Genomic DNA, 13,016 nt, shown 5'->3' on the forward strand with positions numbered 1-13,016 from the left:
GATTATAACCGTTCACTGTACACTCGTCACCTCATCTGTCATTCTGCCTGGCATAATGACGGGGTAGTTACATTCGCGGTCGGACGGACCGATGGACAGACAGCCTTGGTCTAATTTCTCATCTTTAGTACCATCCTTGGATTATAAGCTTTCATTTGACACCTCATTTGTCATTCTACCTGGTACAGTGACGGAGGAGTTATATTCGCGGTCAGGCACACCGACGGATCAAATTTCTCATCTTTAGTACCATCGTTGGATTATAACCATTCATTCGACACCTCATTTGTCATTCTACCTGGCATATTGACGGAGTAGTTACATTCGCGGTCGGACGGACCGATGGACAGACAGCCTTGGTCTAATTTCTCATCTTTAGTACCATCCTTGGATTATAAGCTTTCATTCGACACCTTATTTGTCATTCTACCTGGTACAGTGATGGAGGAGTTATATTCGTGGTCAAGCAGACCGACGGACCAAATTGCTCATCTGTAGTACCATTGTTGGATTATAACCGTTCATTCGACCCCTCATGTGTCATTCTACCTGGCATAATGACGGAGTAGTTATATGCGCGGTCGGACGTACCGACGGACAGACAGTCTAAATTTCTCATCTTTAGTACCATCCTTGGATTATAAGCATTCATTTGACAACTTTATTCGGCAAAAATATTTCTTGGGGATTTTTTGTCCGGGATTTTTTGCGGGGATATTTTGTCAAAAAAAAATTGTGGGGATTATCTGTCCGGGATTTTTTGTGGGGATTATTTGTCCGGGGATTATTTGTGGGGATTATTTGTGAGGATTATTTGTGGGGATTTTTTGTCCTTGGATTTTTTGTCCGGGGATAATTTGTGGGGATTTTTTGTCCGGGATTATTTGTCCGGACCCCTAATAAACTCATATTTGTCAAGTACCGAAATTTCCTAAGGAAAGTTTCAAACGGGCCATTACGCTCCTGAATTTTTGATGTTTATTTAATTTTTTTCGTAGCGCCATCTTATACATAATTGCTACATTAACAGAGCTTAGATTCTTACAGATTCCTATACTTTTTGTGTATTATATGTACAAGATTTACGTTTCACATGCCAATTTCTATTAATTCCAGAAATTTATTTTAAAAGTACACCACGCAAAAAGTACTTTATTAATTCACATTTTTTTAACGTTACATCCTTCCGTTACATATAGGCTAGTGCTAAACGGACTTTTATCATGAAATTCATTTAAATACTTGAGTAATTTAGATATAAACGCTCTTATATTTATTGAGAAAAAAGCAAAACTTTCACATTTTTTTATAAACAATACACAACAGGTAGGGTAGCAAAAATATGGCTATAATTAGCGAGATATATTGTTAGTAGGTTAAGCATTTTTCGGTATACATATATGCTCTAGATTATGAGTGGTGTACTTTATAAAGGTGATGGGATCGCCTATACTTGTAACATTACCAATGGCCGGCCTTAACAATTGTTACAACTAATTCTAAAATAGTATTCATTAAATATAAATCGAAGTTTTCAACCTGTGAAATTGCGTTATTTCTCGTATAATTTAGATGAGATAATATACTCCCACCCTGATTAGGAAAATGTACAGGTGCAATAATTTCTTTTCTTGTTAACTCTGTTTCATCTGGGGTGTCGGGTCTTTGTCTTTTAGAAGATTGGACATTAAGGTAGTGATAACTATTACTATTTTGATTGTTTAAAGAAGGGAAGTTAAAATAATTAGCATGTCGAGGAGGTCTTGACAGTGGTTGGGCCACTGCCCTAGAAACAACGACATTTTTTGGAAGAGTCGAGGTATATTGCAAGGCTGTTATATTTGCATATGAATTCCGTGGAACTTGTTTGCTTGCATTATGAAAAAATTTAAATTTTGTGAAGACATAGCTTCCTTTATTTGTTTTTGACGATTAAATTCGGGACAAGCTTTTAGATCTGTGGTAAAGTGGTTTCCCTGACAACTAAAGCAAATAGGAGTAATATTTTTGGTAGTGCATTCTTTTGTGTTATGTATACCCTGACATTGATTGCATCGCGGTCTACTTTTGCACTGCGACCCTAAGTGTCCGAAACGGAGACAAGAATAGCATTAATAAGACTTTTTGTTTATAAGTTTCAACTTCTTTCAGTACTTTATTTATGACGACAAATTTCGGTAATATTTGTGACTTAAAAGTTACTATACACGATTTAGTGCGAACCAATTCAGTAGTTTTAACTTCATTAATAATTTTTTCCTTCCTTCTATTAATCCTTCTCACCGACACAACTTCAAAATTGCAATGTTCATCGTAAGGCTTAATTTTATTCTTAATATATTCCTTAGAAAAATCAAGACTAATATTCCTAATGACACCTTGTAGGTGCAAGATAAATTTCGGTATATATAATTCTAAATTGTTTTGTTGAAAAAGTGGTAAAGGTTTATTAGTAATTAAAAAAATTGCCGATTTGTAATCCTTACATTTTATTCTAATTCTATTATGACCAATCGAGTCAAAACTAATTATATTATTTTCCATATTACAAAAATTTTTTAATATTATTTCGCCTATTTTTAAAGCATCTAATTTACCTTTAAATTCTTTAGAACGATTCTCTACATACACGTGAAAAGGTCCAAAATCAATATTATCGTAAAACAATTCAGGTTTCTTATCAGACTCATTAACTACTGGATTGGTATTAATGTTATCTGTACTTACGGTTTGCGAAGAAATATTATTTTGATTATTTGTTACCAAATTATTGGAAATCTCGCTATGATCCATCGCTGACCCAGAGCCACTTGAATCTCCTGTAAAAGGGGGGTCGGGGTTTACCCCCTTGTACAATCCATATCACCAACCACACCACTTAATAAGAGAAACTGTCACCAACTGGTTTACAACTACAATTATTTATCGATTTGTTCACTGCTGAACCAACCTTACACTTTAAGCACTGGGACCAGACTGAAGTCTGGTTAAAAATAGTTATTACATTAAGTCTTTAAATAAAATGCCCTGTAACTCAGTAACAAGCCACATTTTTTAAAGTGATTTGGTTTAAATGTTAATATTTTGAGGTCTAGAATCTACATCTACAACTCATAGATTGGACATTCTTAATGAATCACCCTGTATATTTACACACTAAAAAATAAATTATTATTACCTTCGAAATCTTCTGTACCATCTTCAAGGCTATTTAGATAACATTTATGGAAATAATGGGATCTTTTTGGGATATATCCAGCAGAAGCAGGACGATTCGCAGATATCGTTTCATTATCAGAATTTGTCTGAAATACAGAACATTTTTATTAAATAAACAATAATTTCTACATACAGTGATGAGTACGCTAAGAACTGGCAAAATAACGCAAAAGAAGAAAAACATAATAAGTTGTGAAATAAAAAGAGATGACAATAGTAGAGGTGGGAACTGATTGATAGAAACTATAAATTTACATTTAATTCTATTATCTATATATTATCACTATCAATAGTTTCTACCCTTAGATGTTAGATTAAGAGCTACTTGACTTCAGTCATAATATACGTACGACGTCGAACATTAACATTTTTTTAATTTCGCATAAAGTAAAAACTGATTGAAGACAATAAAGCAAACGTAAATAAAAACAGTTTAATTAGCAGTAATTTTTTTTAGTCGAAAATTAAATTATTGATCAACAATAATTTCTACTATGATATGAGACGTCGCATACACTCGTGTCAAGATGACATGGGGAATTAAAATAAAATGCTTTCGGCGTTGATTCGACCCAAGATCAGTTCGCCGTGAGACCTTTTTTAGCCCATTTCTATCCAACTTTGGCATAGGCCTTCCCAAAATATTTCCATATCTGTCTGTTCTTAGCTGAGTTTTTCCAGTGAGTTCCTGCAGCTTTTAAAATATCGCCCTTTCATCGCATCTGCGGTCTTTCTCTTCATCTTCTTCCTGTCCACGGTCTCCAGTTTTGTATTTCAGCATTCTTTCTTTTATTTTATTGTCTCGCATTGTGGCCCGAAAATCTCCACTTTAACCCTGTTATATGTTCAGTTACATTTTTTACATACTTTTGTTTTCCCTCTTATCCATTTGTTTGATTTTATGTCTTGTAGTTTTATTCCAAACATGAATCTTTCTATTTTTCTCTAAGTTAATTCTATTTTATTTATATTGATCTTTGTTAATGTCCATGTTTCTGAGCCATACGTCAGAACAGGAAGGATGCACTGGTCAAATACACGGGTTTTTAGGTACTGTTGTATCTTTGTGCTTTTTAGTATCCATCTTAACTTTCCAAATGCTGCCCACGCCAATCTGATTCTTCTTTGTACTTCAATTGTTTGGTTCTCTTTATTAGCTTTGCAATAGTTACATTATTTAAAGTTATATATTTATTCTGTCATTTGTATTTTTCATGATTTTTGTTTTGCTCATGTTTATTTTTAATCGTAACATCTCCTGATGCTTGTGCTAGTTGAGTCAGCATTGTGGCTAGTTCTTCTTGGTTGGTTGTAATAAGAACAACATCATCGCAATAGATGAGGTGATTGAGTTTCTTCCCGTTTATGTTGCTCCCCGTCTTCCAGAGCTAAGGTGAAGAGTTTTGGGGATATTACATCTCTTTATTTTCAAATGGGAAATAAGCCACAATTTTACCAAAAAATGATTTTATTAACGTTTCGACGCCCAAGTCGGGTGTCGTTGTAAAAATACAAAATAATACTAAAATAAACAAAACTGTTGTTGCTTAGTAAAAAATTCTTTTAATAATTTATTTAATCTGACTCATTTATATCGTATATATATTTACACACACCCAAACTTATATGGAATCACCATATATTTCAAAGTAATATTTATTTCTTTTGAAAAAAACTTGTTAGTTATTGTTGTGAAGATTAAAGATTTTTATTGAAAATAAACAAATATATAAGACAATCGGATAGTACAGCCCGGTACGGTATAGATTATTTGCTTGAGTTGCAAGTTGAACGAAAATAAATAAACTAACTTTTGAGCCCAAAAACGAAAATATGCCTCATGTGGGGTTATAGAACTTACAACGAGGAAAGATTATTGGTCTTGTGGAGAAAGTAATGTTCTCAGATGAACATAGCTGCAGAGCTAGGCGTAATACAGAGCGTTCTGTCCAAAACATATGCTAGGTAACAGGAGCTAAGAAAGCTCAAAAATAAAGCAAGGGAAAGTCGCCAAAAGTAATAACGGCTCTCCACGATCATTTAATTGTCCAATCAGCTGGAAGACATCCAACCATTTTTCACCTGCAGCTCCAAAGGCAGCTTTTAGAAGCTACAGGTGTAACTGTTTCAGTTGAAACGATAAGAAGAAGAGTTCGTACCAAGAAGTATACAGCAGGAGACAATTATGGCTTCCCGAGTTATCCAGGCAGCACTAGATTGATCGCCTAAATTGGTGTCTTGACCACCAAAACTGGCAAATTGGGAAATGACAAAATGTGCTATTTTCAAAAACAGTCAGGATTTAATGTAATCAGATGGAAAATCAGATGATCCACGAAATCGTGTACTTACAGTCGAGGAAGACAAGCAAGAACGAAAACTGTCAGATCTGTTCACAAATATACAAGGGGAAGTGTAATGTTCTGGAGGGAAATTGTGATCCGTAAAAAAACTCCTTTAATTTTCATCCAATCAACTTTAACTGCTCACAGGTATGTTGATAACCTGTAGTCAGGCTCTAGAAAGGTGCAACAGGAGAAAATTTGATTTTATTGCATGATAATGGACCTCTACATACCATTAGAATGACTACAGACATCATTGAAGCAGAAGTTATCCCTTGTTTGGAGTGACCTGCTTGCTCACCGGAGATTATTCCTATAGAGTATTTGTGGGATATGCTTAAAAGAAAAATTAGAGCTCGCCGAGATAATCCACAAAACACCGTACGGCTAGTACAATCTGCTTTTAAAGGATGGGGCAACCTACCACAATAAAACGTTGATAATTTGATTAGGAGCGTGCCCACGCAAACTGAAGCTTGCATAACGACTAGAGGTGATAACACTGACTACCACAAAATAAAAGAAAATAAAAACAAGTTAAATATTATTCGTTTTACATTGAAATTGTGTATGCTATTGACTTTAAAAAACTACTTTCAATTTGTTTGTTAAATACTTTATTGTTTTATTTAATTGTTATGTATTTGTTATTTTTTTTTTTATTAATGGCTTTGACAGAGCCAATTAGCCAGACTATTTGTGTTTTTTTGTATGGTATTACAATAACAATTTTAAGTTAATATCTAAGCCTACTTATTATCTAAATTTACAGAGTGTTATACTATCTTAATGGATACATTTTTCAATTTTGTGTGATATTTTTACAATTTTATAATTTTATTATCTAAGCCTATTTAAAATTTAAATTTACAGGACGTTACATATTCGTAAAGACATTGTAACGTCTGCTTATTTTTTGGAAAAAGAATTTCGTTTAAATTGACAGGTAAAGGACAATTTAGATCAATTAACTTTTCATACATTACTTTAATATTTTGTCTGTACAGTCCACACTCCAATATGAGGTGCTGTAGATCTCCCATTCCACCACAGGCGCAATATGGGTTATCACTGATACCTATGCTGTGTTTGTATGCTGGGGTTAGTGCGTGATTTGACCTCATTCTGTTTATTGTTTTTATAAATAGCCTATTTGATTCTTGTTTAAACCATCTCTCATTGGGAATTAGTGGCTGGCAATTTCTAAAATTTATTCCCGTTGTACTTTGGTTATATACACGTTGCCAATTTTGTTTGCAATGGTTTTTACTGATATTATCTATATCGGTTACTGGTAGAAGTATGTTGCTTATGTTTTGTTTGGTTAAAGCTGCAGATTTAGCTAATTTGTCGACTTCTTCATTTCCTAATATTCCAGAATGTCCTTTCACCCAACAAATAATAATTGAACTGCCCGAGGAAGTAAAATCATAATATAGACTCTTAATTTCTATCTCAATGTGGTTTAGATTTTTTGTCGATTGGATAGAAGTGAGTTTGTCCACAATACTTCTACAATCGGTGAAAATGATATAATTGTCCATACCAACAGAGGCTATATATTTTAACGCAAGTAATAAAGCTGATAATTCGGCAGTATATATTGAAGCTTCATTAGGCAATCGGCATGATTCTTTGTATTCAGAATTCCAGTGATATATTGCACATCCGGTTTTATTTTGAATTTTGGAGCCGTCAGTAAAAATATATTGAAACATAGGCCACCTGTCTTTAATTATTTTGTTGATAATATTGCCTGGAAGGTTTGAATCCATGTAGTTTGTTTGTATTACCTTGGAAAAGAGAGTTTCAGGAGGTTTAGTGTAAATTAAAGGTATTTTATTTTTGTACATTTGGTTTTCATTCATTGTCAACTTCCTGTAGCTTTCAACGTATATGGGGGTGTTTTTAGTACACCAATATTTATGGCTTAAATCTAATATATTCAAGTTACGAATAGTCCTTAAGTAGCTGACGTTTTTTGAGATAGCTCTAGCTACAAACTTATCTGTACAAAACTGTCTACGTAGAGTAAGTGGTGGTTCCTTAGCTTCAATCTCAATAATAGTAATAGGAGTAGATTTTAAGTAACCGAGACAGAGTCTCAAACATTTATTCCTTTGGATTTCAACTTTATTAAGATATCCTGTTGACGCAGACCCATATAAATGACAACTATAGTCGAAAATTGGTCGAATCATTGAGCGATAGAATAGCAATGCAATATTCGGGTCAGCTCCCCAACCGGTTCTACAAAAAGCCGTAAGGATATTCATAGAATTTTCTGATTTCTTTATAATAGAATGAATTTGATCCTTCCATAACAATTTACGATCCAAATACGTCCCAAGATATTTAACACAATTTTTTATCGGAAATTCTATTCTACCTAATTTGAAGGTGCCTTGAGGAATTTGGCGTTTTTTGGAGAAAAAACAAATTTCAGTCTTTGTGGTTGATATGGATAACCCTAGAGAATGGTAATCATTTTTTACACAATCTAATGTAAATTCAAGTTGACGTCTACAAATGTCTAGGGAAGAATGGGAGGTGTACAACACAACATCATCTGCAAATTGTAAAATATTAGAGTGTGGAGGTACTATATGTTCTAAATCTATATTGTACAATGAAAAGAGAAGTGGACTTAAAATACTACCCTGTGGTATACCTATACTCGTTAACCTTGGTGGTAAAAGGTTCTCGTTTATTTTTAAGTAAGTCCATCTATTCTTGTACAAGGATACAATGAAATTTGAAATTTTAAGTGGCATTCCAAGATCTACTAATTTTTTATAAAGAATATCTAAATTTATGTTATCAAACGCTGAAGTTACATCTATAAATGCTGCAGCTATCGACGCCTGATTTGTAAAATTGACCTGTAAAGAAGAGACTAGGGAAGTGAGAGCATCTTGTGTAGACCTGGATTTTCGGAAGCCGTACTGAGATTTGGGAAGGATATCTTCGGACTCAAGCCAGTATTCAAGCCGATTTTTGATTAATCTCTCTAGAGTTTTTAGTATACAGGAACTTAAAGATATAGGTCTGTAAGATTCAACTTTGTTATCTGGCTTTTTTATAGGTAATACAATATAGTCCTTCCATGCTTTGGGAATTAAATTTTTGTTTTGCCATATAGTGTTAAAAATTTGTAGTAATAATAGTGTATATTCTGTAGGTAGAAAATATAGCATAGAATATGATATACAGTCCATCCCTGGAGATGAACTATTATTTTGCTTGAGTCCATGATTTAATTCCCATAATTCAAATGGTTTCTCTAGATTGAAGTTTTCTCTGGGTACGGTAACTGTAGCTTCATTTATCTGACTTGGAACCCAAGGAGGTGAAATCTTGAAATGGAACTCTTCTATCCATGCAGCTTCGGTGTTTATCGGAAGTTGATTGGACTGCTTTCGGTTTTTGTAGCGATTTACTTTCTTCCAGACGTCGCTGATTGGAGTGTTGGAGTTTAAGCTTTCGCAGTAATTTATCCAAGTTTGTTTTTTTCTAATTTTAAAAGTTTTCTTTGCTAAGGCATCTAATTTTTTGTATTCAATTAGATTGTGAAGATTAGGATTTGTTTTATAATGTCTATATGCTGTTTTGCGGTTATTTGCAGCTGATTCGCAGTTATTATCCCACCATGGTTTTGGTATCTTGTTTGTAGGATATTTGTTATTGTTGTATGATTTTGGAATTGAAATGGTTGCGCATCGGTTTATTTCGGTAACTAATTCTTCATAAGTTTGTGGTTGTTTTCCCGAATAAAAGTTCGATGAATACAAATTCCAATCTGCTTTACGTAAATTCCATCTTTTGTGTGTATTGTCACCAGGTTGTATTGCTTGTTCCGAGTTTTCCAAGGCTATGATCAAGGGTAGATGATCAGAACCATGTGGATCTTGAATAACAGACCAAGTTAATTTAGATAAAATGTCCTGGGTACATATTGTTATATCGATTGCTGATGGGCTGGAAGTTAGTGCAAGAGTTGGAGAACCATCATTTAAGTATAATAGATTACATTGTTCTATCGCCTCTAATAAAACTTTACCGTGAGTATCATTATTTTCGCAACCCCATGCCATGTTGTGAGCGTTGAAGTCCCCTCCAATGATGAATGGAGAAGGAATGTTTTGAAAAAAATTGACCCATTCTTCAACCGTTACTCTAATACCTGGTTCTTTATATACGGATATTATATGTATTGGTTTCTTGATACACGAAATTTTAACAGCCATGCAAGTATAAGTAAAATTATAAGTATCCAATAAATTTATCTCTTCTGTAATTATTTTATTTTTAATTAAAATTTAAAATTAAAATACTTAAAATAATTAAAAATTAAAATTGCAAAAGTAACTTCAAGACGACGGCATATGTACGTGTTTTATAATACTCTTGAATCGGAAGCAATAAATGCATGGATTATTTATAAAGAAATAACTGGAAGTAGACTCAGTCTTCGTAAGTTTATTCTTCGGCTGTGTGAAGAATTATGGGCCCCATACCTTGTCTCTCGAAATCTGGAACTACGCCTAGCAACACCAGGTCTACCAACAACTATCACTATTACTATCCAAAAACGAAAAAAATATCAGTTGAAAATATTTTGTAAGGAGATCGTACTTGCAATCATTGCCACGGCTGTAACAAGGCAATGTGTAGCAAATATCAAAAACTGCAAACTGTATGGTGTTCCGAATGTTTTTGATAGGCAGCGAATGTGTTAAACGATAAAAGTAAAAAATAAATTCAGATTCTACCGTCTAGAGTAGATCTAATTTCTTTAAACTGCGTATTAATTTATTAAAGAGCGTGGGGCCAAAATGATCCCTTCCGGCTTTCGCGGTAGGTATGCTAAGCCAGACGTTCTAGTGTTAAACCTTTGCACAACCGCGTAAATACTAAAGAAAACTCTAAAATTAAAAAAAAATAGCGAAATCCAATAATCTGTTCACAAAAAAATTCAACTTTGAAAATGAGCATAAATTTTCTATATCACTAACTTATGCCTCGCAGTGTAGTTAAATAACTTTTAACTTGAAGTAAAAACGCCTTTATGTATTTGGTATATTCAACCAAGTATTAAAATTTAAAAAAATATAAATGGATTAGATTAGTCGTTCAAAACGTTTTAGGACTTAACAGTAAATCTTCATTGAGCTTAAAGTTAAATAACCCCGTCATTGCCAGACTGCCAACTAGAGTTTGCAGACGAACGTAGTCTAAAGTGAACTGGTATAATGTTACAGTAGAGTAGTCCATGGTCATCGACTTTAAGTCGCATTATTTTTACAAATTTATAATGTAAATTGCACATTAAATCCCAGCACTGTTTGGTTTTGTAGCTATAAAGCAAGTACACTGATGTGGTTACTTAATTTTAGGTTAACTGAAAATGGACTGATAAGTCCTAAAACCTCTTGAACGACTAATGTAATACATTTTTGGATTTGTTAGAATTTTAATTCTTGATTAAAATATACCAAATAGATAAATTTTACTTCATATGTAAAGTTAAGTGAATACCTAGTTCTTATAAATTTGATTATATTCGATTCAATCAGATTCAATATATTTTATTTATTTTATTTAATTTTATTTAATTTTATCAATTTTATTTTTTTTTTATTTTATTTAATGATATTTAATTTTATTTCATTTTGTTTAATTTTATTGAATTTTATTTAATTATATTTAACTTTATTTAATCTTATTTAATTTTCTTAAATATTAAATTTTATTTAATTTTATTTCATTTTGTTTAATTTTATTCTCTATAATTTTATTTATTTATGTTTAATATTATATAATTTTAGCTAATTTTTTAACCATATTTTTATTTTATTTTGTATAATTCTATTTACTTTTACTTAATTTTATTTAATTTTATCTAATTTTATTTATGTTTATTTGATTTTATTTATTTTGTTTAAATTTATTGAATTTAATTTAATTATTTTTAGCTTTATTTAATCTTATGTATTTAATTTTATTTAATTTTATTGATTACACCATTAGACACCACCCCGAACCCAGTCAATAATAGAAAATTGTGAATATCTTATTGTACCATAGAAAAATTTGTGGCAATATATTTTTCGGAAAACTGAACAAATCAACCCCGATAGGGTTAAAACCACGTCGAAGCCAGTCAAGAATTGAATTCTGAATCTATATTTAGTTTTAGTATAAAAGTCTGTGCCACCCTAGTTTTTTTTCGAAAGACTGAACAAATACAAGAAAACACCCAGATCCCAATCAATAATATCAAAATCGGGATCCATAAAAACATGTATGGTACTAATTTTTTTTTGGGAAAATTGAACAAATCACCCCTATAGGATTGAAATCATCCCGAAGCCAGCCCATAATTTAGAATTCGGGATTTACACTTAAAATCACTATAAAACCAGTCACTATATACAATAGAAAATATAATTCGCGATCTGTACTTAGTTTGCTAAGAAATTTCAAATAAGTGTATAGATATGTTTGTATATTACGGTATACCACAAGGTTACCACTCGGCACTCGCGTCACGAGTTTCGAATAACCCCAATTACGATTTTAGTCCCGTCAAAATTCCATACGGAGAGATAAAAAGTATTTACTTCGATAAGTTAAGCATACAAAACTTTGACACTGAACATATCGATATTACCTAATATATTGAGATAAAAACTATATCAAAACTATATGAAAACCGAAATATATGAGATAAAAACATGAACTTACTCTCTCCTCCAAATTTAAAGAAGGAATAGTCGAAGCAGGTCTCAAAAACCTCTTAGCTAATGACAAAGATTTGGAACTTGCCGTATTATTGTAGCTACTTTTGTATCTGGCTTGTATATTAACCTAAAATTCAAATAAAATATTCAAACATACAATGAAATTTAAACTTCCAAATACTTACTTTGTCTCCATTTAATTTTAAATCTATTTGTTGATCTCTAATAAGTTTAGACATTTCTATATATAACTATACCTAGTTGAGTATTACACTCATGTTTTATTTGTTGTGGGTGAACGTCAAAACTATCCTTGGCAACCAAATAATATTTCGTACATTTCACGCACGACTGAATCTAGTAATTAATAGGGGAAACATTAAAAAAAGGAATTCAACTTTATCATAGTCTTAGCGGAACAAATAGATTTTGCTGCAGAATTATTTTTTTATTTAGATCAGTTTGCAAAGCTACCTATTCCTTTAAGGTCTTTTTAGGTGTATATCCCGATCAAAGTATAACCGGACTACAAAAAAAAATAAAGGAAGGGTGAAAATTTGGGAATATGTAGTTGAAATTGCCTATTATTATATAATAAAAAGTTTACATTTCTACATCCCCTCCATTTTAAAAAAAAAATGGGAAATACCCCTTTCTCGGGGGTGAAAAAATATACATTCAAAATAAGTCCGGAATTGGATAAAATGAC

At 32.3% G+C, this 13,016-nt stretch overlaps 1 protein-coding gene across 1 annotated transcript in view; it reads right to left on the minus strand.

The window, feature by feature from the left end:
• The window catches only part of LOC114345109 (uncharacterized), a 495,244-nt gene extending 482,619 nt beyond the window's left edge, over positions 1–12,625 (minus strand). Inside the window, exons 1-3 of the mRNA XM_050644883.1 lie at positions 12,493–12,625; positions 12,312–12,434; positions 3,179–3,305 (exon numbers count right to left, since the gene is read on the minus strand). Of these exons, the coding sequence (XP_050500840.1) occupies positions 3,179–3,305; positions 12,312–12,434; positions 12,493–12,546 (304 nt within the window). The 5' untranslated portion in view covers positions 12,547–12,625. The remainder of the gene's footprint in view (positions 1–3,178; positions 3,306–12,311; positions 12,435–12,492) is intronic.
• Between the last annotated feature and the right edge of the window lie 391 nt (positions 12,626–13,016).

The sequence above is a fragment of the Diabrotica virgifera genome, chromosome 2 (genome assembly GCF_917563875.1).
Source record: "Diabrotica virgifera virgifera chromosome 2, PGI_DIABVI_V3a".
In the NCBI taxonomy this organism is placed as follows: Eukaryota; Metazoa; Arthropoda; class Insecta; order Coleoptera; family Chrysomelidae; genus Diabrotica; species Diabrotica virgifera.